Source organism: Xenopus laevis, chromosome 7L (genome assembly GCF_017654675.1).
Source record: "Xenopus laevis strain J_2021 chromosome 7L, Xenopus_laevis_v10.1, whole genome shotgun sequence".
Lineage (NCBI taxonomy): Eukaryota > Metazoa > Chordata > Amphibia > Anura > Pipidae > Xenopus > Xenopus laevis.
In genome coordinates this window covers 90,463,575-90,489,548 of record NC_054383.1, presented here as the reverse complement: position 1 = coordinate 90,489,548, position 25,974 = coordinate 90,463,575, and the positions used below count along the sequence as shown (strand labels likewise).

The window sequence follows — 25,974 nt, the reverse complement described above, 5'->3', positions numbered from 1 at the left end:
ATCTAAAGAAAGATCATTGGTAACGTGTATATCTCAGGTGAGGCTAAACTGGCAGATGGAGCATTGGGTGTACACAGTTGTGCCTGGAGCTCCACTCACTACAATTCTGCATTTTATTAATATGCTCAGTGACTGTGGATGTAATGGAAATGTGACCGAGTTTTATACTGCTCTTTATTATGTTGTTGCATTGGTGATGTCAGTCCATTTAAGTAGATGATTTAGAATAGATGAAGTACACCTCATTTGCAGTACAACAACACATAACACACAGATGTGCTGCCACCTTGTGTGTCTTTGTCTGTTTTATTGATCTGGGTCATTATTGTGTCAGTGTCTCTCAGAGATATGTTTGTCTGCCGTCTTATATGTCTGTGTTATTTCCTTGTTTTCAAGCCAACTAACTAACGAGATACCTGAGTAAGTAAATAGTTTTTCCAAAAACTCTCATCACCAGACTCCCACCCATCTGCTCATAAATGTACCATTAGGTGTGCCGTTCATGGGACATCCACATTTCCTCCATCTCACTGTACTTGTTGCCAGTGCGGAGGCAATATTCTGTACCCATCAGACAACATAAGATCATATCTCTGTTATAACTGCCATTGCTTATATAACGTCTGAGACATAAGAAATGTTGTAACCAGATCTAAACTAATGAAACATGCTCTCAGGTATCACCGTTAGTCCCTCAGGGCAAATACAGCCATGTACATAGTGTCTCATTAATGTACATTTTGTGTATCTGATATGCCATGTCATCTCTCCACTCTGTGCTGTGTGTATATTGTTATTGTATAGCAACAAAAACTGCCAGGCTTGGGACTGAACTTATAGGACGTATTTATCAGGAGTGTGCATGTGAAGTTCCTTTGGACTCATCTTGCAAGCTCAGTCGATAAAATACTAGCAGTTTAATTCATATACAGTATGTAATCTGCTCTACATATAAGCTGTACTTTATGGAATATAAATATGTTAAATTAGCTAAAGAATTTCCAAATGCTTACATTTTATGTATTTTTAATGTTTCAAGAAGAGTATCATTCAGTGTTCAATAGGTGATTTTTTAGCTAGATGATTACAATATATATATACTTGTAATAAGAGAGTGACGCTACAAATAGGAGTATGGATGAGACACCTGCGAAAGGTAGCAGCCATTTTGCATTGCTCAAAAGTCACTTTTATCAAGGGTCGAATTTAATTCATGTGACTCTTTTTTTAAACTCTCAAAATATATTATTAGAAATAAACCTTTTAAAGTGGGAGGAATTGAAACGACCCGAAAACTCGAATCAAACTAAAATTTAATTTAAAACGAATTCGATCAAACTCAATTCTCGGAAAAAAATCTAGAATGTCAGCAGTGTCGGACTGGGACACCAGGGGCCCACCCAAAAATCTTAGACCAGAGGCCCACTCTCTGTACTATTATTCTTCTTCTCCTCACTCAACCTCTATTCTCCTAGTCTCCATTTTTACATGCTATAATCTATTATTCCATCTATTTAGCCTCTTTGTTCTCAAAGAAATAGGAAATGGCCATGAAATAGGCCAAATCTTTAGCAGCACAAGGGCCGACTGACACTTGGTCCCACCGGGAGTTTTCCTGGTATGGGCCAGTCCGACACTGAATGTCAGGAAGGCTGCAAACATCTCCAAATTGATCCCTGGACCTCTCCCATTGACTTAAACAGCAATTCAGCAGGGTTTAGGTGGAGAATAGTAGTGATGGGCGAAATTGCGCCGTTTCGCCGGAAAATTCGAGAATTTCGGGCGAAATTCGTGAAACGGCGAAAAATTCGCGAAAAGGCGCCGGCGTCTCGTTTTTGATGCTGGCGCCCGTTTTTGACGCCGGCGCCTGTTTTTTGATGTGGGCGCCTGTTTTTTGACGCAGGCGCCCGTTTTTTCGACGCGGCGAAAAAATTTTTTTGATACCGACGAATTTTTGCAGGCGAATTTTCGCCAATTTATTCGCTGGCGCCGAATCAGGCAAATTCGCCACGAATTCGCGCCTGCCGAATAAATTCGCCCATCACTAGAGAATAGTCTAATTTGATTCTAAAAGGGCCAGAGTATGATAAATCTCGAAAATCTAACTCAAATTGAATTTGGATAACACCCTAGTCAAATTTGAGAGTTTTGACCATAAACAAATTTCGAAAATTTTAATTTTTAATTTGACCCTTGATAAATCTGCCCTATATGTGATTGATACAGGGGAAGGCTTTAATGTATGTGTTCATTTTTTGCAGGTGATTAGAAAGAGAAACAGATTATGGTTGGGCATATCAAAAGAACAATTTGAGCTGGCCATAGATGTGCAGATTATTAGTCTATATCGGACAAACGTCCATTCCAATCTTGCGACCTGCAACTAACCATTCAGATTAATATAAAATAGTAAAGAGAACAAATCACGCAATGCTCATGTTATTAATTGACAGGAAGCAATCAAACAAAAGTAATGTCTGACAAATAGTAATGACAGTCTCCCACTGATACACATGTAGAGATATTATTGGTAGCAGATATAACTCTTTTAACCTGTCTGATCGACTGAACAACAATTCGCCATGGTATTAAAAATGTTGGAACAATCGACACACTGTCAGACAATCGTATGAATCTTCATTTGAATATTCAAATATGAATAGGAGAGGCCTGAATAGAAAGATCAGTAGTAAAAAGTAGCAATAACATTTGTAGCCTTATAGGACATTTGTTTTTAAATGGGACAGTGACCAGTGGAACAAGGCAGAAGAAAAAAGCAAATAACTAAAAAAAAACTATAAAAAAATAAAGAATGACAACGAATTGAAAAGTTAATTAGAATTAGACATTCTATGACATACTAAAAGTTAACTTAAAGTTGAACCATCCCTTTAACACGGCTTGCAAAATTCATTATTTGTGAAAGTATGGCCTTGCGATAGACTGGTAGCTCCAGTTAAAGTAGTTGCAATCCACATTAAAGCCTCTTTTCTTTTTCCCAAATTATTTTTTTTCTACAGCGACATTATAGATACTTTATTGGCGGCAGAATGTGCCATAAAGAAAAATAATGCTGAGCGGCAGTGCATGTTACAGACAATTATGAGCCCGGTGCATAGAGATCAATATAAGTTAATAAGACAAGCTTCTTCCTGCCATATGCACAAAGAAATTCCATCATTTATTTGCCTTTGGATTATTTCCTAATCAGGCTAAAGTAGGAGAAGACAAGCCCAGCTGTGGCACATTATGTTTCACACTGTAGAAACCAGCCTGGTAGATAACATGTGCAAACAGGGAAAACATGGATTATGTTTCCTTTGTTTAAGGACCATGTGACAGGGCAGGTAGTAGAGTAACTGGTTAAGAAGTTCACTATTGGGGCAGTAGGCATTTCTATTTCTCAGCTAAATACAGAAAAAAATCCTATATTCAGATAAAATAAAATAGGCAAGAAATAAGTCCCTGGAGATGGGGGATGTTAGAAAAATTAGAAGAAAAAGATGCACTCAAAGAGCAAATTAGGTGTGATGGACATGTTCCCTACTTTATATAATGTTTACTGTATATTCCCATAACAATAATAAATCCACCTAAAATAGGGTAAATACACGTAGCAGCACTATACTGTAGGCTTCTGACTTGCCAAGGTAAGGCCTTAAATTGCCAGTGCTTTTATTGGTATAGCTTTCTAGACAAATTGCAATCCTCAAGGGCTAGTAACATCAAAAAGCAAGCGTCTTCATATACATTTAAATGTAATTGTAGCTTTAGTCTGCACATAGATAAATGCCATGTTTGCTTCTGAAGCCTTATTTTTTTTGATAAAACTGAGCAAATCATAAGATTGCATGCAGGGGGCTCTAGGGTTTAATTTGCATATCCAATAAGCCAGTTCAAATAGTGTTGTTCAGTGGTCGAAGTTCTGCTTTGCTAATAGAAATAGAGCTCAGATGTCAGTTCTGGCTGCCTCCAAAATGAAGGATTTTATTCAGTACTGGATAGTGAATAAATATAAATATAGTGAAATGTAATATTATAATACAACTTTATGTTTGTTCTTCTTTCTTTTGTTCTTGATCACACAAAACCTTTTTTTCCATTGGCCTTAATATTTTATGTTCATAGTTTTCTCCCAATTTTCTATACCTAATTTCTAACCTTGAGGGTTATGGGTAAAAGCAAATTAGCCAATATAAGGCCTTTGATTCACTTATTGGCACCGACGAACTCTGATATTGCACAGTGGTAGCATTGCCCAAGGCATTATGCCCATTTTTGATTTTTCAGACCCCATCAAATGTAGCTGATCTCCTTGCTTCTATCCACTACTATTATGGCAGCCCACTCACAGGGCCAGTTTGTGAGATACTAGATGTATATTAGATAGCTCCCGTCAGTAGTCTTCCTGCTGTTGTTCAATTATAATTCTCAGCAGCACAAGCTGGACTTGCCTTTTTTCAAGTTTGTGGGCCTTGGTTCCTTCATTGCCCTTGGCTTCCTTTTCTCTATCTTTGGCCTCAGCTCAAACTTGGAAAATCAATATATGGTTAATTGAATAGCAGGTGGTAGAACATGTAAATCCTATGGGATCAGAACAAGAAGGTAAGGGACATCCAAGCAAGCAGTGCCTTTTAATTAACCAGAAGGAACCGGCTATGTTTTGGTTTTTTTAAGAAGCTGCAAGACCCCATTCTGTTGAGCTAAAATTCTTACATTTTCACGAAACAACAAAAAAATGAATTAGGCAAAAAAAGTCTTTCTGGATTAGAAATTGGCAGCAATAGGCATAGCAATGAACTAGCCTGAGGGAATAAGAATATTTCAACAACCAGAAATCTAGTTTGTGTCTGGAAGAGGCCAAATGCCAGCCAGCAAATGCAGAAGCTTCACAAGTACTATAAGTGTGACGTAGATGTGCTTATTCCTAGCAGAGTTACCTTTGGTATATTAGTTATTATAGATAATATAAAGTAAAGTAAACACTGCAGGTAGCAGCATCAGACATTCTATTGAATGATGGTGGTACAAACATTTTGCTGCATGTGCTGATCTGTGTTTTTATTCAAATGCGAAAACTGGAAAAGTCAACGCCAAAAGCACTTTGCTGGAAAAAAACATATGAACCGTTGCATGGAGAAGATCATATAAAGGATTTTTATCATACTTAATTGAATTGAGAGCTTGTGCTGGCAGTGCTTATTTGTGCTTGAATTTGTTACATCTGCCAGCTTCAGATGACATTTTCTGGGATTTGTCAATTACAGGGATCACGTAATGCCAGAGATGGTTCATTTATGAATCTCATCCATTTACTGTACCTCTATTCCTTAGAGGCCAGTGTAACAAATAGGATTAGCATATTTGATATTGCCTCAAGCATAAAACAGGGCAAAACTCCCACTCATTGACAATGGCAAAGTCAAAGCTGCAGCATAGATACTTGCCACAACTGCCTGAGAAATCTGTTAGTTATAGTTTAGCAAGAGCTGTTTTTTCTCTCTTAGTTCCACTTCCATTTTGTATTTGTATTGAGCAACAATATATTTTAACTATAGTTACAACTCTTAGGGGGTTATTTACTAAACCACAATTCTTTCTGGTCAGAGTTTTCTGGCCAAAAATTTGACTTTTTAGTGGAAAAAAAACTAGAATTTTTTTCACAATTTATTAAACCCCAAAGCTCCAGAAATCAGAATCAGAAAATATGCAATCTCAAACATGCCGAGGTCATGTAGAAGTCAACGGGAGATGTCCCTTTTACATTTTAAAGATATCGTGGTTTGCGTTGGGTTCCGTCTTATAATTCGAAAATTTTGCAACAGATTCAGGTGTAAAAACCAAAATATTTCTACGATTCGGGTTTTCGTTTGACCATATCAAGTTTTTTCCTGACCCGAGTTTTTCAAGTTCATTAATAAACAATTTAAAATCATGGCTGTGAGTTTGGTTGAGCTTGGTTTAATAAAGATATGAGTTAAATTCGAGTTTTAGCAAATAGCCCCCTTAATATGGGGGGCTTTATTTATCAAAGTCCGTATTTTAATCGAACAAGTCCGACCAAACTAGAATCCACGATTGGACCTTATTTATTATTAAAAAATCACGATTTACTCAGATCGGGGACAAATATGAAAAAAATCTAGGGAAAATATGAATCGTATGATTTTCTTCAGAGTTTTTTCCCAGAATCACTCAATTTTTCGAATTTTTTAGATTTCGCCTGAAAAGTCCGAAATAGTCCGATTTTCAGGCTAATTCCAGCACAGACCACAGAAACTTCTAAATAGGATAGGGATCTCTCCCATTGACTTGTATACAACCTCGGGTGGTCTGAGATGCCGGATTTTCAGATTCTGACTTCTTCTATCCTCGGGGTATAATAAATCGCAAAAAAATTGAGGTTTTTTTTCCACTAAAAAAGAGAAGTCAAAAGAATACTTTCAGTATATATATATATATATATATATATATATATATATATATATATATATATATATATATATATATATATATATATATATATATATATACTTTATTCTATGTAGCTTTTGTTTTTGTTTGATATTACTGATTTTGCTTTTGAACCCTGGGGACTATTAAAGGGCTTTGTATGGGTTCTACTGGGTTGGGTTGGTAGAGGTTCTTCTGCTATATATTTGCTGCTGCTTACTGCATGCTCCCACTTTCTTTCTGCCGCTAAGAACTGGCCTTGTGGACAATCCAGATGATCCCAGGTGAGTCTCTGCTGCCTGCTTCATCGCTTGCTTTTATTGTATTTCTGAGCCACCTCCAGATCACATTGCAGCAATAAGTTTGTTGGATAATTCTCCATAATGTGAGTTTCTCCTCTTTCATCTCATATTTATTAGAAAGTGCTCATCGTCAAGGTTTTGTGAAGATCCCATTGTTTTCCAAACAACTTTTAAACAACAAATAAATTGAAATACAAGCTGTTTCTACTTTCTATAGAGCAAAGGACACCCAACCTACCACCCTCCAGTTGTGGTTACACTATTCAACCCCCCCCCATCCAGCTTAAAAGGATTCTGGAAGTTATAGCCGAACAACACCTGAATCCTGTAAAATCATTGTTAATTATTCACCAATACACGTGAAATGGTTTCCATATCTTATCCTAGACACTGTATGTGTTCATGCTTGCCAAGAAATGTTATGCCACCCTATTGAAAAACAGCACAAACAATTCCTACTTCTCTTAGTATGTACGTTTAAGGCATGACCCTTTAATATTAATTTTCCTGTAATTAAGACTAGTTTATACAGTATATTTGAAGGACATGTTATTGAGGTTCAGTCCTTTATATTGCTATTATTATATACCATTATTTTGTATTCCGTTACTGAAGATAAGATTAATAAGCATGAAGGTTATCCCGGAGAGCACAGAGTACAATTCACTGTGCCAATGAAGGTGACAGCTGAGAAGCAGACTAGCTTCTCTCTCTCCCACTGCCCCGATTCATCAGATACTTGTGGAAGTTCCCCTTCTCTCAGCTGCTGTTGAGTAGGAGTTATCATCCCCATTCTGCTCATTCTTTCATTTTAGGGCCCATATGGCAATATGCTCAGATTCTAAAAGTAGAAAGTGGAGGCAGTTTGTGATGCTTTGTGTCGTCTTGTTGTCAGTGTACATTGTCAGTGTTTCTAAATGTGTGTGAACGTGTCTTATAAATAAGCTTGTCCTGTTTAAATAAAGGATTCACAAAGGAGTACTACAGAAAGGCATGCCAGATGGGCCAGGGGGAGTTATTACAGCCATAATGTGTAATAAAGATTTTAATCAGGGGGTCCTCTGAACAGATTAATAGAACACTGGGGTGGTTGAGGCATACGTGCTCCTAAGAGCACAGTCTGTAAATTGCATGTTTGTGTCTAAAATCATTACAGCAATTTATTTGTCATAAAACATGGAAGGTGCTTGCAGCCATAGCATAAATGGATGTCTAACAAGGCATTGACTAGAGAGAGTAGATGTCATTTTGCAGCAGATGAGCGTTTAAAGGTAATGAAAATATAATTTACTGTTTCTCTGCACTGGTTCACATAAAGGAGCTTCTGTGTCGCAATGGGGGTAGCCATTCAAGCTGAGAAAAAGGAGAAAAGGCACAGGATACACAGCAGATAACAGATAAGCTCTCGAGTATACAGTTCTATGAGATACTTCAGGATTTATCTGTTATCTACTGTGTATCCTGTGCTTGAATGGCTGCCCCTATGGCTACACAGCAGCTTGTTTATATAAAGTATAGTTGTGTTTTTAAAGCAAACACACCAGTTTTACCAGTGCAGGGCAACAGTACATATTGTCATTCTTTTGAAACACGTTCATTCTTTGGTGTTACTGTTCTCAATTCTTTAACAGTATCCATGTTGTGCCTGACCTTTAGGTTCACCATTTAGTCATTTCTGTCCATGTTCTTCCTCTTCACAGTGAGAAGGTGCTGCTAGTGAACCAATTTGATCTGAGCATCAAGACAGAAGCCACTCAGGGTCTCATCCTGTGGAGCGGAAAAGGGACAGAACGTGCCCATTATATTGCCTTGGCTGTGGTTGATGGTTATGTCCAAATGACTTATGATCTAGGCTCCAAGCCTGTTGTCCTACGATCCACAGTTCGGGTGAACACCAACAAATGGACGCACATCAAAGCTGTACGGTGAGTCTATGGGTCACAAAAAATCTACGGGTGCTAGAGCAAGAGTGCATGCACCAAAGAATATGAAATATTAAAATTAAAAAGTAAATATAAGTGCTAGTGTTCCTTTAAGGGTGGTGGGACATTGGAATAATTGCTATTGGCACCCTAATATTAATATCAGGCACTGAGTTATCTTCTGCTTTCACTAACAAGAAGTAAACATCATCAGTGTTTTGGTTCAAGGTAGCAGAAAGTTTAATGAAGTAATTGAATCCAGTCGCCATATTTTGCTAAGCAGATGCATGATATTATGGAGCGCTCATAACAACAGCTGCTTCTCTGACTGGGTAAGAGCTCAGTGCCCGATCAATACAGCTGACTGGATACATTCTTATATAAATGTACTTTCATTTGAAAGTACATATCAGCTCTTAGTTTAACGTTAACAGCTCGATCCTCTAATGACAGCGTGGTGAAGAGAACTCCAGGAATGTGCTGGTTATTTTACAGTGCATTTGTGTACTCCCTGGACAAGTGTGTGTGTAGTTTAAAAATGCTGGTAACACACATCTTACAGTTCCGCTCGGTATGTTGTATTACTGTAAATCTCATCAATATTACTGGCTGAGGATGCCAAGGAAAGTTGTGCAAGGAAACTGCATTTGAAAAAAGAATTATATTGAAAAAGAAAAAGAGAAATATTTATAAGGGTATAAATCTTTAGCAAATCTGCTCAATTCTGCAAGCCCTCCAGCTCAGGCCAAAAGCAATTGCCAGGCAGCCATTTCCCACTGAAATACATTACAAATTGGTGGGCCCACAAATAAACAATGCAAAATGCAGGAAAACTTAAAATAAGGATGTGTAAAATTGAGGTTTCACTGTACAGGCATGGGACCTGTTATCCAGAATACTCGGGATCTGGGGGGGTTTCTGATAAGAGATCTTTCCATAATTTGGATCTTCATACCTTAAGTCTACTAGAAAATCTTTTTAACATTAAATAAACCTAAAAGGCTGGTTTTGCTTCAAATAAGGATTAATTATTATAGGTTGGATCAAGTATAAGGTACTATTGTACTATTACAGAGGAAAAGGAAAACATTTAAAAAAAAATTGGATTATCTGCTTAAAAAGGGAGTCTATGGTAGACGGCCTTCTATTCATTTGTAGCTTTCTGTATTACAGGTTTCCGGATAACGGATCCCATACCTGTATTACAAAATTCTAGTGGGAGAATATATGTTGTAATTAGTAAAAATCAGAACAGGTATGGGACCTGGGGGGTTTCAGATAACAGAATTTTCCGTAATTTGGATGTTTATACTAGAAAATCATGTAAATATTAAATAAATCTAATAGGCTGGTTTTGCTTCCAATAAGGATTCATTATATCTTAGTTGGGATCAAGTACAAGCTACTGTTTTATTATTACAGAGAAAAGGGGATTTTTTTTAAATATTTGGATTATTTGGATAAAATGGAGTCTATGGCAGATGGCCTTTCCGTAATTCTGAGCTTTCTGAATAATGGATCCCATACCTGTACATGAAAAAATATGCAAAATATATGCTTTTATGAACCTGTGAAAGCATTTCGTTAGATTGTAATATTATGGTTTGCACCAGTGGACAGTGTATATTTTTTTCTTAATATTAACAACTTTCTTTACATTCCCTAAACAACTTTGAAAAGCATTTTGTTATACTCTAATTGCAGTGAATTGAAGTTCAGCCTGTAAAAACAGACACATTCAACCTCCAGACAATTTATCAAGACATGTAAAACTGACCAACTGCAGCTGTGCCTGCATTTACGTGGCAGAGCAGAGTGAACAGAGGCTTTGAAGCTTGGTTTTGAATACAATGCGGCAGTGTATAACCTGACACTATTACATGGAGCTCAGTTTCAGATGGGTGCCTAGGGTCCTATTTATCATGCGTTGGGTTAATTAGGGCTGCTACATGGCTATTATTTTACTAGGAGAGACCATAAAAATGACTTTTTATGCCAATGTTATTAATAGAAGAGAAAGATAACAGAAGAAAGATGGCAACCCTGAAAATACTCCTTTTATGTACACAGAAAATCCAGTTACCATAGTTATCGTGTGCTACAGAAATGCAGGCACGATTTTCTCAGAAGTAGCGGTCACTGATAACGATAAACTGTGTTTCCAGCTTAATATAATGAAGTAAATTAAATGGAAGGTAAAAACGACTTTCCTCAGACAGTCTATGGTATATACTTTTCTATTAAATAACTGCAAGATAGAACACTTTCTATTCTCACAGCCTTATCCTTGCTTGATTGACTGTGTTTACTTTCCTTATCTCGCTCATTCTGCTGCTTGAATCTCTAAAGGCTGCACTTTGATTTAGGGTTTAATATAATAGAATGGCAGGTTTTCCCCTATAGAGATCAATGTACAGTGCAAATCATTGGATTGTATGGGGAAGGCCATAAAGCATCATCAGACTGTTGTTTTTAAGGCAGGGTGTAGCAGGTTGCTAACCTAAAAACTATGCTGCTCAGTGCAACACTTCCAAACATTTACAAGGCCAAGTACTTTCATTTTCCAATTACAACTTTTTAACTGTACCAGGAACAGAAACATCACTAAATCATACCTCCGTTTTTTGTGGGGACAGTGATTTCGACAGCTAAACCCGCAGACCCTGGCTTGTTACTGAAATGTCCAGACTTTCTCTTTGATCTCCTGCACCGATCAGCCAGAAAAAGATACAAAGTGTCTAAAACGTAATTGGCTGTTGGCAGAGAGCCCAGAATACGTGGCGGGTGCACTTAGATACTTTTGTTACAATTTAAGATAAGCAAAGATACAATTGTAACAATTTAATATAAGCAGGTCTCTTGTTGACCTGACCCTAAAACCCCCAGAAATGTGTTCAAAATTCCATAACCTTAATTATTTGTAGAAATAGATTTGCACAACATTAGCTGCTCTCCTAGAATTACCACCACATTCAGAGTTACTGTAGCTTCATGTTTCCCCAGTGTGTATTGGAGCACTTGCACACAATTCAGAGACTGGGTAGATGCAATAACACTTAGTGCAACTACAAGGCACTGAGGGCTATGTCCATAGTTTCTATTAGCATGAAGTTGTAATGAGACAGACACATTATAACAGTAAGATTTCAGCATCTGCCTGGGATTATCCATCAGCCCAGTGTGCCCTTCAGTGCCCCCCTGGGATAAGAATAGAGTGAGGCATCCGCAGAATGGGAAGCGGGCAGGAAAGTTAAGATGGGCGTGCTTGGGCTTGCCTGCTCCACATTCCAGGACATTCAGCTGGTCCATTCTATTGCTATCCCTGCTCCATATCCCTGCTCCATCTGTACTGCTGCTCTCTGCACTGATGAAGCTTTTTAATGTAATATTCACTGGCAGCAAGCAGAAAATCCAAAGATAAATGAAAGCTTTTGGTTGCTTATCTGGCAATGGCAGATGCAGCTTTACATAGTACAAGTGAGCTGGTCTCACATAAAAGTGTGTGTGTTTTTTCCAGACTTTGAAACTCATTTACTGACAGCGGCAACGAGCCTTAGCAATTGACCTTGTTTTATACTCACAATGCAGTTTTTTTAACTAGGTTCCAAAGAGACACTGAAAGGTGCCTGTCTGAAAAGAGCGCATTAGGGGTGGAAGGCATATTTTCATGCCCCCCCTCAGTTGAACTCAAAGTAGCCTGTCAAAATGACAATTTAAAGTAGAGGGCTCCCGTCTGCACATCTGAGCCTCATGCTACTGCGTGCCATTGAAGCGAAATTTTTCACCAAGTTTAGCCACAAACATGACGCCCATAGGGGCAAATTCACTAACGCGCGAAGCGCCGAACGCTAGCGTTAATTCGCTAGCGTTTGGCATTTTCGCTACTGCGCAAATTCACTAACGAACGCTGGCGTAGTTTCGCTAGTGTTACTTCGCAACCTTACGCCAGACGAATCTTCGCTAGCGACGAAACTACGCAAATTCACTAACTTGCGCAGTGTAGCGAACGCTACCTTTTACGCTAGACTTCCTTCGCCACCTCAGACCTGGCGAAGCGCAATAGAGTAGATAGGGATTGTTTCAAAAAAGTCAAAATTTTTTCTAAGTCCCAAAAAACGCTGGCGTGTTTTCTACATGATGGCTGATAGGCTGAAAAATATCGAAAATTTTTTGGGGCTCCCCTTCCTCCCCCCTACTTTTCCTGACTCATGGCAACTTACCTAGACAGTGGGCACATGTGTAGGGCAAAATAAAATTTTTATTTGCAGATTTGAAGGTTTTCTAGGCATTTGTAGTGCAGATACGTGTTCCTCCATTGAAATTTGAATTTCGCGCCGTATGCAAATTAGCCTTCGCTAGCGCAACTTCGCTTTATATAGCGAAACAACGCTAGCGCAACTCCGCAACCTTTCGCTACCCCTGTGCGCAACTTCGCATTTTAGTGAATTTGCGGAGCGCTGGCGAAAATTCGCCTGGCGAAGTGCGGCAAAGTGCGGCAAAGAGCGGCGAAGTTGCGCCTGGCGCAACTTCGATTCTTAGTGAATTTGCCCCATAGACTCTAATGGGTGGGAAAATTTGTCGTGCCTCAAAAGTTTGTTGCCCGTCAATAAAAAATTGTCGCCCGTAGACAACAATGCATTTTGTCGAATTTTCATCATTTCGTGAATTTTCGAAGAAGCAGGTCAGTTTCATCTAGGCACAAGTACTTTATATGTGTTGTGCTAACAATAAATATGGCCAAGTGAGGCAATTACACAATTTAAAGACAAAAAAAACACACCTTATGCCCTAATAGGATAGGGCCACATTAGTAAGCAATAACAAATAACAATAAAAAGAACAAAAATGCAGTTGTACAATCAGTTTTTGGTTGTTGCAGCCTGATACTGTAGATGTAAACACTGCAAGGTGGAGAGGCTGAACAGAAGAAAAGGTTGTTAAGATTCCATCAGTCTATTAAATACAAAAAGTTACATTAAAGAGGTAGTTTTCCTATAAATGATCTTTTATTATAATGTAGACAGTGATATATATACATATAATACACAAAAGCCATGAATATCCTGTAAATTATATCCTTATAAACGGTGAGTTCTGATGTCATCAGTTATAAACGGTGAGTTCTGATGTCATTTCTGTCACATGACTCACTGAAACTTGTGTATTATAATAAATAAAGTACCCCCAGTTGTAAAATATGAGGATATTAGAAGTTACCTCGGAGTTCCATGACCTGTATAAAAACACTCGGCCTTCGGCCTCGTGTTTTTATATGGTCATGAAACTCCTCGGTAACTTATAATATCCTTATATTTTACAAGAGGGGGTACTTTATTCACTATATATTCTTTTTGTTCAGCAGTTTTCCAGTTTGGAGTTTAAGCAGCTTGTTCCTAGGATCCAGTTTGCCCTAGCAGCCACAGCCAGGCAGTGGCTTGAATGAGAGGCTGGCAGATGAATAGGAGAGAGCCTACCATTAAAGGAGAAGGAAACCCCCAGGGCGCTAAACCCCTCCCCCCCTCCCCTGTGCTGCCCCCCTCCCTCCTCCCCCCTGGCCTACCTGTCCCCCTGGGCAAATGCCCCTAACTTTTTACTCACCCCTCTGCGCAGGTCCTGTCCACGGAGTACGCAGTCGCCATCTTCTCCCACGCGCGTCTTCTTCCTGCTCTGATCGGCGTTTTCTGGCGCATGCGCAGTAGGAACAGGTACCGGTACGGCTCTACTGCGCATGCGCCGAATGTCACGAAGTTTTCCGATTTCACTTCGTGACATTCGGCGCATGCGCAGTAGAGCCGTACCGGTACCTGTTCCTACTGCGCATGCGCCAGAAAACGCCGATCAGAGCAGGAAGAAGACGCGCGTGGGAGAAGATGGCGACTGCGTACTCCGTGGACAGGACCTGCGCAGAGGGGTGAGTAAAAAGTTAGGGGCATTTGCCCAGGGGGACAGGTAGGCCAGGGGGGAGGAGGGAGGGGGGGCAGCACAGGGGAGGGGGGGAGGGGTTTAGCGCCCTGGGGGTTTCCTTCTCCTTTAACAATAAAATGGCACCTTCTCAATGCAAAATGATTTAGTGACCCCTTTTGAAAGCTGGAAAGAGGCAAAACGTTTACAAACTGTAATAAACAAAAAATTGAGACCAATTGCAACGTTTATTAACTTGAACTCCCCCTTTAAATGTGAACCTCCCATTTCACAAAATTGAATGTAATGATATTATGGCTCAGATCACTTTATACCAACTTTTCCACACATCAGTGATCAATTAAAGCTCCCCTTTTGTAAAGACGATATGAATGGTAGTGGCCACTATTAAATGCATAGAAGGCTTCATGATAAGTAATTGCTTTTTGAACTAGAAGGAGTTAATGTACAGTCAGACAATTGCCATCCAGCTGACATTCCATGAGCGGCAGGGTTTAGCTTCTCTGTGGGGACAGACCATGATTTTGGAAGGCTGCTGCTCAAAGGGGTGATTTGCAGATGCTTTGGATGCCAGGGTTTGAGTACCAGGGACACAATGTGCTCAGCGACTCCACAACTTAGAAAAACATTGGGGTCAGACGGTGGCTACATGAAAGCGAAGGATTGGCAGTCGCCCCAGGAATGTGAGGCACGAATATTCACACGAGTGGTCTTGGGCCCAAGTCAGGACATTAACCCTGTATTGTACATTGACATAGCTACCGTGTATTCTTCCCTTCCAAAGGGTGCCCATTGCTCTGAAATCTGGGACATTTGCCTGCTCAGTTTCAGATCCTGATGAAATCTGAAAAATTAGCATTTGAAAAGCAACGGATTACCAGCTTCTAATGTGATTTTATGTCAATTTAATTTCAGAGATAACCGAGATGGCATTTTGCATGTTGGCAATGAGGCCCCTGTCCATGGATCCTCTCCTCTTGGAGTCAAAGAACTGGAGACTGATGGAGCCCTATGGCTGGGTATGGCTTTTTATCCTTCTATATCTAACAGCACATGGTTCTTAAAGGGGAACTCCAGCTTCCAAACCATAATTTGATAAAGAGGCCCACATAACACAGAAACCCTATCACAGTTACCTGTTTCTTCAAAAAGTATGAATAAATGGCATTTTCTATGCTGAACTCCAGCTGTTCTTGGCAGGGAAGGAGGGACTAAACACTGATGTTATAAATTGTAACAACTTCTCCACAGCTTACAGACAGCATGCAGGAACTACATAACCCACAATGCATTGCACTGTGATATTCTGTTCCTTATTGAAATCAAATGTGCAGGGAATTGTGGGGTATGGAGGATACAGGCTGGCGACAGATGACTCTTGATACAAATTAACAGTAGTCAGCCAGCTCAGCAAAGTACGGTAGTCAGACATATTAGCAGGAGAGCAGGGGGCTAGGCCTAGGCAACTTTTTCAACCCATTAAAAATCATGAAAAGTCTGCATATATTGTAATTGATGTATATTGCAAAGTTGCTTGAAATTATGTTTACTTTTTGAAAAGCTTGTTATGTTTGTGTGGAGTTCCCCTTTAAATATTAATATCAGCTTATCATGTTTACTGCAGTTTTAACGTGTTCATTAAAAAACGAATAATATGTTTCTGAGATAAAATATGCTGCGTTTGCAATCTTTAAATTTTATACTTTTATCCCCCAACCATCGTTTTTTATTGGCCAATTTCATTTCTGTGCTCAAAGTTAGTTAGCACTGTGTTATTTTATCACATAAGAGTGGCCATCTGGCTGGATATCTTGCTTTAACCTGCTGATTTATTGCTCTCTTGGGAAGGCTGCAGAGCACAGGCAAAATAAATTGAGAATAAGAGTTGCCAGTTATGGATACAGCAAGAAAATAGCACCATAAATTAACATGATTCAAGTAAGAACTGCACGGGGCTTCAGGCCCACTTGCTGACTTCGGCTGTTGAAACAATACCCGTCCTCCTCAGACTCCCTCCTTATCTTTTTTGAACTTCTGGAAATTCTGCTCTTAAAGTTTCCAGAGGAGATATGGTCCCTCCTGAGTCAAAGCCAGCTTAGAGGGATGCAGATTTAATACTTTCATTAAATGGGTTCTCACTGTTAAAGAAATGTAGATCATAATAATATCAATGCTACCCCCAAATGCTATTCTGCAAAGCTGCCCGATTCCCTTATTTGATTGGACAATACGGTTAAAATGAGCCGTTCTGCCTGAGCAAATCTACCCATGTATATCAGATGTATTGGCAGCTGTACCATGATATATAAAGGTCAGCATTATCAGTGGGATTGTATAACAGGAATTTTATTTCACTGTGATTCCGAAGCAGGAAAATAATATTAAAGATTAAACGACCTTTTGCATATTTGTATGTAATGTTATAATGTAACCTAAAGAAGATATACTGGATACACGATACAATATTCCATGCTGTGACACGTTACAGGTCATTGAGACGTTAGTTTACCCTAGTTCCAATCGAAATTGTTTGAGTGGTTCTGAGCATTGGTGCCTACTCGTGTTGCTTCATGTCATGACAAGTTTGCATGATGCCTGCCATGTTCTGGGCATCTGCAACACAGGGGATTTCCCTTAATCACGCCACAAACTGACACGCATGCCACTAATATAACTCACTTTCTGTATAATGAACAGTAGCCACGGCACTACCAATGGCCAAACTTTTTTAGGGGGTGCTAACAGTTAGAAAGGGTTAAAGGTTTTAGAGCCCTGGTTTATGTATGTTATTCCTGTCCTGTGGCCCTTCTCCAATATCAGCCCTGAAATGATATAGAGCAATAATAAAGTCCATAATGTCATTTTATTTCTTTTCTTTTAATGTTTTCTTCTTCAGATTCAGAGTATTAGCATTTCATTTGCAAATATAGCTTGTGTTTGGCAAGTTTATAGATGACCTAGTCTAACAGAGACTAACGGGGGAATGTAATAATAGTCAGTAACGGAAAAACTATTTGCACTGCGAAAAGTTTTGCCTTTGTGCGAACAAATTTTGCTTTGTGTGAATTTAATATAGCTTTTGCGAACCCGAAAACTGCTTAGCGACCTCTTCCGACAGTTGAATTTGTTGGAGTTTGTAAATTTAATAGTTTGCGCCAATGCGCAGTAATGTAATAAAACTTCTTACTGAAAAAGTCGTTGTTTGCTCCAAAAGATTACGACACCTTCAAGCACTTTTTAAGAGTGCGCAATTAAAATCCAACAATGCAATAACAGTTTAAGGAACAATATTACATTGCGAGATGTGGATTTTTATTCCTATTGGTGCAAATTGTTGTTCTCTTTGTGACTTTTATTACATTTCCCCCTAAGGAGGTTATTTATCAAAGTCCAAATGCCAAAAAATGCCAAAAACTTGAAACATTTGAGGGTTTTTTTATGCTAAAAAATCCGAATTTTCAGTGGATAAAATTTATTTTAATTTATTAAACCCCAAGGGGGTTAAATGTCCATATAAACAAGTACTCCAACTCAGTTCATGTAGAAGTCAAGGGGAGAAATCCAGAAAATATCCTGATCTGCGCTGGGTTACAGCAATAATCTGAAGATTTTGTGGTTTTCGGGGAAAAAATTGATAAAATCGGAGTTTTCAGCTGCTAAAATCTGAAAAATTTGTATAATCTAATTTCTTTTTAGGATTTTTTCCCCACGCAGGAAATTTTCAGAAAAATGAATTGATAGATAAGGGGGAAAAATCTGTGCGAATTTAGCTAACTATTTTAGCGAAAATTTTCAGATTTTGATAAATAACCCCCCCCCCAAGTTAATGTTGTAGTGTGCTTTTCATTCAATAAGCAAATGTGTTAACTACATTAAGGAAGCAGGCCCTTGATGAACAGTACTGTCAATCCACATGCAGATCCGGGAGAGAATATAAATGGGTTCTCCAGATATCCCTTTAGATATACTGCAGTTTCTTTCTATATAGTGAATGTCTCTGTTCATGTTCTCCACTGCCGCCTGATTCCTTTGATGGTCTTCAAATAGAGGTTTTATTATTATCCACCTGCCCTTGTTACATGCTGAATAAACATAAAGGGATAAGAGGGAAAAAAGGTTATGTCAAAGCTCTCTGCATATATTAAAGCTCTTATTAATCTCAGGCCGCTTTATTATTACACAGTAAGTACAGATTTTAATAATGAACGTAGCACTGTCATTTCTTTGGTCTGTCTCTTTGAAATGCAGCACTTTTACATCACCCTCACATTTCTGGCTAATAAAGGAATGCGCTTATTATATATTGATCTGAACTTTTTTCTTTTTCTTCTGCTGGCAGGTGGAATAGAGAAGCTGAGTATGTCATACAAGCTGCCCAAAGCATACAGCACGGGTTTCATTGGCTGCATGAAGGATGTTCTAGTGGACCAACAAGAGCTGCACTTAGAGGAAGATGCATTGAATAAACCACCCATATTATACTGCTCAGCCAAATAATTGGGGACCTGTTACCCTTTCTCCTTCTCGCCTACCCCCCTTTCCCTCCTCTCCCCGCCCATTCACTGCTGTAATTATTTTCTATTTTTGTAAACTTATTGCTTTTTATATTTTGCGTGTGGGGGGGAGGAAGGAGAAGGCAGTGTGTGTATGTTCATGCGTGTGGGTGCTTCAATCATGCAACCAGACCAAAATCTCACCTAGGGGGTTATTTACCAAAATCCAAATTTAGCTCATTATTTTAAATCACATAGGTTATTTCCCCTTATTTATCAATACATTTTCCTGAAAAATTCCATTGCAGGGAAAAAACTCGAAAAAATCGTGAAAAACATACTAAAATTTGAACCGTCCGAAATCAGAAAACCACAAAATCTTTGGATTTTTTGCACGAAACCCAGCGCAGATCAGGATATCTTCGGCACTTTTCCGATTGATTCATATACAACCTCGGCAGGACTGAGATGCCGGATTTTCAGATTCTGAATTTTTCCATACTCGAGGTATAATTAATCACAATTGTTTAGACTGTTTGGCATTCGGACTTTAATAAATAACCCCCCTAGAGTTATGGATACAAAGGCATTTACGTTAGAGAGACATGACGCCATCCACAGGTACTGTCGATGGTAACCCAACAGGGAATACAAATCAGGGATTATCAGACATGTATTGAACATTCTGTGCAGAAGTTTTATTGTTTTCTAAGAAATAGGTAGCAGCATCTTTGCCCCCTATAGCGGTTGCACCTTCTATGTTGTGTGTGTGTGTGTGAGTGCATGCGTTTTACCCCTCGGCCTTTCTGACATGGAGCGTTGAGCCTAGGCCGTGCACTCTTCAATATTTCTTCAGACTGGGTATGAAGCCCTGCTGCCGGCTGCTTTGCATGTTGGAAATCTATTGGCTGTGCAAAGAGAAGGAGATAGGGATCCTGTTACTAAATTGTGGCCTTCTTGTTCTAATGAGCTTCTGTACTGGATCTTCCAAACCCATGTCCATTTGCCGACCTATCCGTCTTTGTATTCTAGTCTCTTCACTAGAACCCCTGAAGAGGTCTTCAATGCAAAGCCTTTTGTTTTTACATTCCTGTTCTGATCTCTAATGATTAATCAGAATCACCTTGTTTCGATAGAGAGAAAGGTAATGGGGTTTAGACCGATTAATGTAAATGGAAGGTAAAAGTTGGTTTATAATGATTCCAGTGAAGTCTTCTAGAAAATTCCTTGGTGCTCCTGAGATGTCTGGATCCAGGGAAAGACTTAATCCCTTCTAGGACAGGGTGTTTATTAAATGCTGGAAATAATGCTTTTTAAGTTTTCTTATGTTTTAGTTGTTTGCTGATTTAAAGCTGGGATTGTTCTTCCTAACCAGCTGCCTGCCAGCAAGGCTTACACTTGCTTAATAGACAGGTGCCCGGTGCTTGGTATATCCACTGCTGTTTACATTCTTTGAAAATCTAGATGTTTTACTTTATACTTGATGTCCACCAAGAGATCAGGGGAATAATAACTGGGGAAGCAAACCCTGCAACTGCAGCAGTCTGGAGATCCCAGTGGGGACTAATGAGCAGTTTCAGTATATATTTATATTTGTGCATAAATAAATCCTACCTGAAATAAATCTAGCCTTACAATAGTACAGTTGCCCCAGCGTAATGGTGGCCAGACTGCTTGAAACAAACAGGACCCAAAGGCCCATTTTGTTACCAGATCCAAAAACATACAAGGCAAATCTTATCTTATAAGGTGATCTTTTTTTTAAGGACTGCACATATGGGAATATTTATATGAAAGGTGCAATACTGCTTGCCAGAAATAAATAAACATCATCATATTAATCACCAGCTGACACAATGCCTTTGTCATAAATAATCAGAGAAGCCATTGTTTTGTTATGGCCTCATGCTATGCGAATTAGAGAACAAATTAAAGATAAACCCAGTTCTGATATCATTTCCACATATTGGTTTTTATTGGTCTCGACATTTAATGCATGCTTTATAATGGCCGCCTCCTTGTCTGCTAGCTGTGTCCTGGATCAGCTCACAGTGAATCTATTTAGTTAGAGAAGAAGAACCTGAAGCCAATTATTCTTTTGTACCCCAATGTGCTTCCGATAGTATAGGGCTCATTTACAAGTGCAATTTGCCATATTTTTTTTTTGTACTTATTCAGTGTTTTTTTCCCACAATTCAAGCATCATTGTGACCATGACAACCTTGGATTGCCACAGTTGTGTCTGATACATCGACATGAACACAACTGCAAGAGCCTTCGTTCAAGAATCAGGTGCAAGTTGCAGCTAAAATTTTCATAGCGGGGATGGCGTCCCTTTTGGTGTGTGCCATTAAAATTGTGTGTGCCGAAGGAACCCTGGGGATACCGCCTTGTTTAGGGTGGCGGGAGCAACCAGGGTTTCCAGTAGATGCGCTCGTGCACAATTCTTTGTAAGTGGTGGGCCGAACAGACTGCAACTATTCCGTTTTTATTCTTTAATGAAGGTCCACAATTCATGCAATGACTGCAGCCATCTTTACATGACCCCAACTGCAGTTGCGCTTTGTAAATGAGCCTTTATATGTTTAATCAGGTTCTATTATATTTGTGCTGGGGAAGTGAATAAGCCACCAGCTGTGTGAGAGCATAATGATTGTTGTAGTTGAGCAGTACAAGATGGATATCCTTGCTCTGGGCTCTTCAGCCTAAGACTGTGATGTTGACCTGTTCAGCTTTTGTTGAAAGCTTCCTTCGTCCGTATTCAGATGAAGGCGACACAATGTAGGAAACCCTGTGTTATTGCATTTGTAGACCACGAGAATGTGTTTTGCTTGCTGTTTGACCTTGTGCATGTGAAAATATATTACTGGGTCACAATCTGGTGATATGAGGTGTTGCCAACATGTTGACTAGAAGAAGAGTGTGTGTGCGGCACTGTCCCCCATCTCATTGGAGTCTAAGGCCGAGGTCATGTTGTAATGAAATCGATTCGCTGCTGTATATACACCTCTTTCTGTTTTCCTATGAAGAGGGGTGGGGTACTAGAATCTTGAGGTATGCATCTGTGTGTGTGTGCGACTTAATTGTGAGCCTGATCCTTCTCCCTGGTATGTCTGTAATTCTTACCCCCCAGTGACCCATTATGAAAATATATATATATTTATATGCAGTAAATTCCTCTTGTATGCACAGCATTTGAACTTTCTGGTGAAGACAGACTCTGCATACTTGCATTAATACACATTGTGTTTCTGATCTTCATTTTTTCCCCCTTTATTTCCCTACTGTGAAACTGTCTCTGTTTGATGCTCTGTGCGTAGAATGAATCGGATGGGCTACTAAAAGCAATAGCAAAGCACTGCGTCTCTCCAACCTTATGTTCTACTACATACATTTAGGATTCCTGTCTCCAAGCAGCTCTAGTCTGTGTCCTTATCACGGTGTCAGTATTGTCATAGTGGCTTGGGCTTTATCCTTCCATGCTTAGAACCTGTTGGTTCTTATTATTAAAGCTCAGAGGTAAAAAGGTCAGTCGGTGCTATTTATGTACATAAAATAGAGACCAAAACTATTTGAGGGTCCTGTGGAGAGGAGGTATAAGAGGACATTATAGCACAGACCAAATTCCATGGGGTGACAAGTACCCGTGTGCATACAAGTGGAATTGATTGTGTATGGAGGTAGTTTTTGTGTCCTGATGTGGACATTCCACTTTAGTCTAGGAATGGAGGGATGGGAGGGTTTCAGCTGTGTATTACTAAGGGCTTGGCTTATGTGAGGGTATCCTGGATGTGCCAGAGAACAAAATGGGGGCACGGTTGTGTCTCATCTTAATAGAGCATAGATTGTGCCCTTAAACACATGTCATTTTTAACAGTGCACACTTTGATTTCCCCATGTGACATCTTGGCAATTTTAATGGGCAGACTAGGCGGATCTCCTGGTTCTTTTTTTTATTAAAACTATATTTATCTTCCATTTTACAATCTCGGTCATTTATTTAGCTGTACAAATTAGAATCATTTTACTAATATTCACTCACCATCTTGTACTGGAGAAAGAAGGAGTTTAATCATTCACTACTGAACAGAAAGTATATGTGGTGTACAAGTCCTTAGAGCCATTTCATGGTATAACTGAGATTAGACACTGTTGGGTGTGGAGTTTTATATTCCCTGCCTGCTGACTACTGTAGCCTCCCTTCAGTATTATTATAGAGGTTTCCTCTCGCTCTTATAACCAGAGATCATGTTTTTCAGACAAATTTAGTTCATGTCTGCCCTGCCTTTCATGCAATTGGTCACCAACTGATCTGGCACATTCAAATGTTGTACACTTACATTTCAGCTTTATGGTTTGTACTAGCATTTATATTCACACTGTAAAACAAGAACAAACCTTTTTTCTATTTTAATTTATGTCTGTCATTACATCACAGTTTTAGGGTAGTAAATCCGCTGTGATCTGCTGTAGGAGTCTTGGAGGACTGTGCACAGTATACAGTACAGCATGTTATAACCATTACTAACTTTATTACTCGTCTTTTGTCCAATCACCACAAAATAAAGTCTGAATACTATTTAAAAGAACTGTTGTTTTGTTCTACTTGGGATCGTTTGTGCTTATCGTGGCTTAGTTCAAGGTAAATTGGAGCCAAAATTAAATAGGGAATATATGATTCTTTTTAATATTCACACGCACATGTAGTCCAGGTTGGTATAGCGCTCACCTTAGACATCACACCAGCATAAAATTTGGGTGATATCATTCAACTGAACTCTGGCTGAAAGCACAAAGAATTTAGCTAGTAATGGTTCTTCTGAACCAACAACACAGCCAACTTCCTGCTATGTACATAGATGAGTAAGGCTGTCTCACACAAGACATATCAGAAAGATCATCAGAGATTGGAAATGGATTATGAGCACATTAACCCCAAACATGGCAGTAAGATCACCGTAGAAAAGGACAATGAGCATATTAACCCAAGGCATGCCAGTGGGATCACTGTGTAAAGGACAATGAACTTTCTAACCTGGAGCTGGACTGGAGAAATGCAGAATGAGCATATTATCCCAAGACATGCCAGTATAACGACGGCAGAAATTGATTATGCGCACATGAATCCAAGGCATAACCGTTAGATCACTGCAAAAAATATACAATAAACACTTTAAAGGAAAGGTCAACCTATATGCAATGCTATTGAAAGCAGTGTTTGACTTTCCGTTTCAACTCTCTGCACTGGTTCATTTTTTTTGAAACCTTGACTCAACTCGTACCTGCTAACCACAATATGACCCACATGATCCTGCTACCCACGCTCGACACGTCACTAATCGGCCACTCACAGTTCATTTGCACGGCTACATGAACATCAGAAGGTAAGGCAAGAATTTTAAACACTGCTGCTGACTTCCTGCCCACAGAACCAGACCCTACCTGGGGGGCAGGGAGAATGGAGCATTTCACTGAAAAACCAAACCGCATTAAGGTGATGGTGCAACTTTCTGCCCACATTCCTGCCAGATGCCGGGCATTTCACAGGTACCTGACCTATTGAAGGACCTGGTGCTGGTGGTTTATACTATTGAATCAAGTTAAGACAAGCCAGCTGATTAACAGACTTCTGCAACATTGTTTAAAATAAACAAATGCTGCTTTCAATAGCAATGGTATATATAATAACTTTAAAAGCACTGAAAATTTTCAATTGGAAAGCTGCTCAGAATTATGTTGTTTTATTAGGCAAATATTTATTTTTGGGTTTACTTGCCCTTTAACTCTGAACATGCCAGTGAGATTAATGCAGAAAGGGGATAAATCAAAAACATTAACACCCACTCATGCACAAGAATTGTGAACACTGCACTGGCGCTGGGTGGGGGGTAAGGGCCCGGGCCCAGGGGGTTGGGTACAAGCCCTTGATGCTGCAGCCCAGATGGCACCCTCACTGCATTTCTGTTGCCTAATTATGTCCCAAGCTACTGGTAATATAAATACATAATACCTTACATAATAAAAATTATTATTAAGGATGCAGTGAATCCATAGTGTTTGGATTCAGCCACTTTCCAAACCCTCTTGGAAAAGTAGCGTAATATTGAACTCATTTGCATATTCCAGAAAATTGTCTTATCTGAAAGAAACAGTTGCATTTAGCATTCCAGCACTTTAAAGTCACATGACATTGATCATTCATTCTGGAGGAAGGTGCAGAGTTCGGCATCATCATCGCAGGGCAGCCATTTCCTTAATGCCAGTGTTTCCTAACTCTAAACTCTAAATCTGAATGACAAAGGTTAGGGGATGTGACACGATTCCTACAGTATGTGCCACTCCCCGTCTGCTCATCATGAATACAGCACTGCCAAACACAGACAGCACTGTATTCATTGGGGTAATGCAGGTCTTTGCTCAGTATTGGAGCATAGAAACCTCCAACAATATTTCTGTGTGTTTATTATACAGCACTGCAAAATTTTTTTGTTAATGTGTTAATATTAATATATCCTAGGTAAGGCAAAAAGGGCAAAATACATGGTACATTGAGCCCCTTTTCGGCACTTTGCACCCCCATAATTTAAAAACTAGCTTAGAGATTTACTCCTTGGTTTCAAGACTCCCCTTGGCACATACCTAGTTTACAAATAAATGAATGGAAAGATAATTGGTTAATCATTCCCCCTCCATGTCACTCGATTTTAATAGATCGCTATCACACCTCTTATGCCACACATGCTGATTCTTGGCTTGTGGATAAATGCAGGTCAAGAAATAGCCCTTCTGCTGGTATTTGCCTTCTCCTGTGACTTCCCCTGGAGCCAGTGCAACAGAATTTCAGCACAGAAATTCCTCCATTGGCCTGCACCAATAGACGCA

At 39.4% G+C, this 25,974-nt stretch overlaps 1 protein-coding gene across 8 annotated transcripts in view; it reads left to right on the top strand.

The window, feature by feature from the left end:
* The window catches only part of LOC108696525 (agrin), a 291,780-nt gene extending 272,360 nt beyond the window's left edge, over positions 1-19,420 (top strand). For 5 of the 8 annotated variants that reach the window (XM_041569323.1, XM_041569326.1, XM_041569324.1 and 2 more), the window contains 5 exons: positions 397-420; positions 6,705-6,737; positions 8,456-8,680; positions 15,515-15,618; positions 18,939-19,420. In XM_041569323.1, coding sequence (XP_041425257.1) covers positions 397-420; positions 6,705-6,737; positions 8,456-8,680; positions 15,515-15,618; positions 18,939-19,096 — 544 coding nt within the window. In that variant the 3' untranslated portion in view covers positions 19,097-19,420. The remainder of the gene's footprint in view (positions 1-396; positions 421-6,704; positions 6,738-8,455; positions 8,681-15,514; positions 15,619-18,938) is intronic. The other 3 variants (XM_041569327.1, XM_041569328.1, XM_041569329.1) reach the window with 3 other exon arrangements.
* Positions 19,421-25,974: the final 6,554 nt, after the last annotated feature.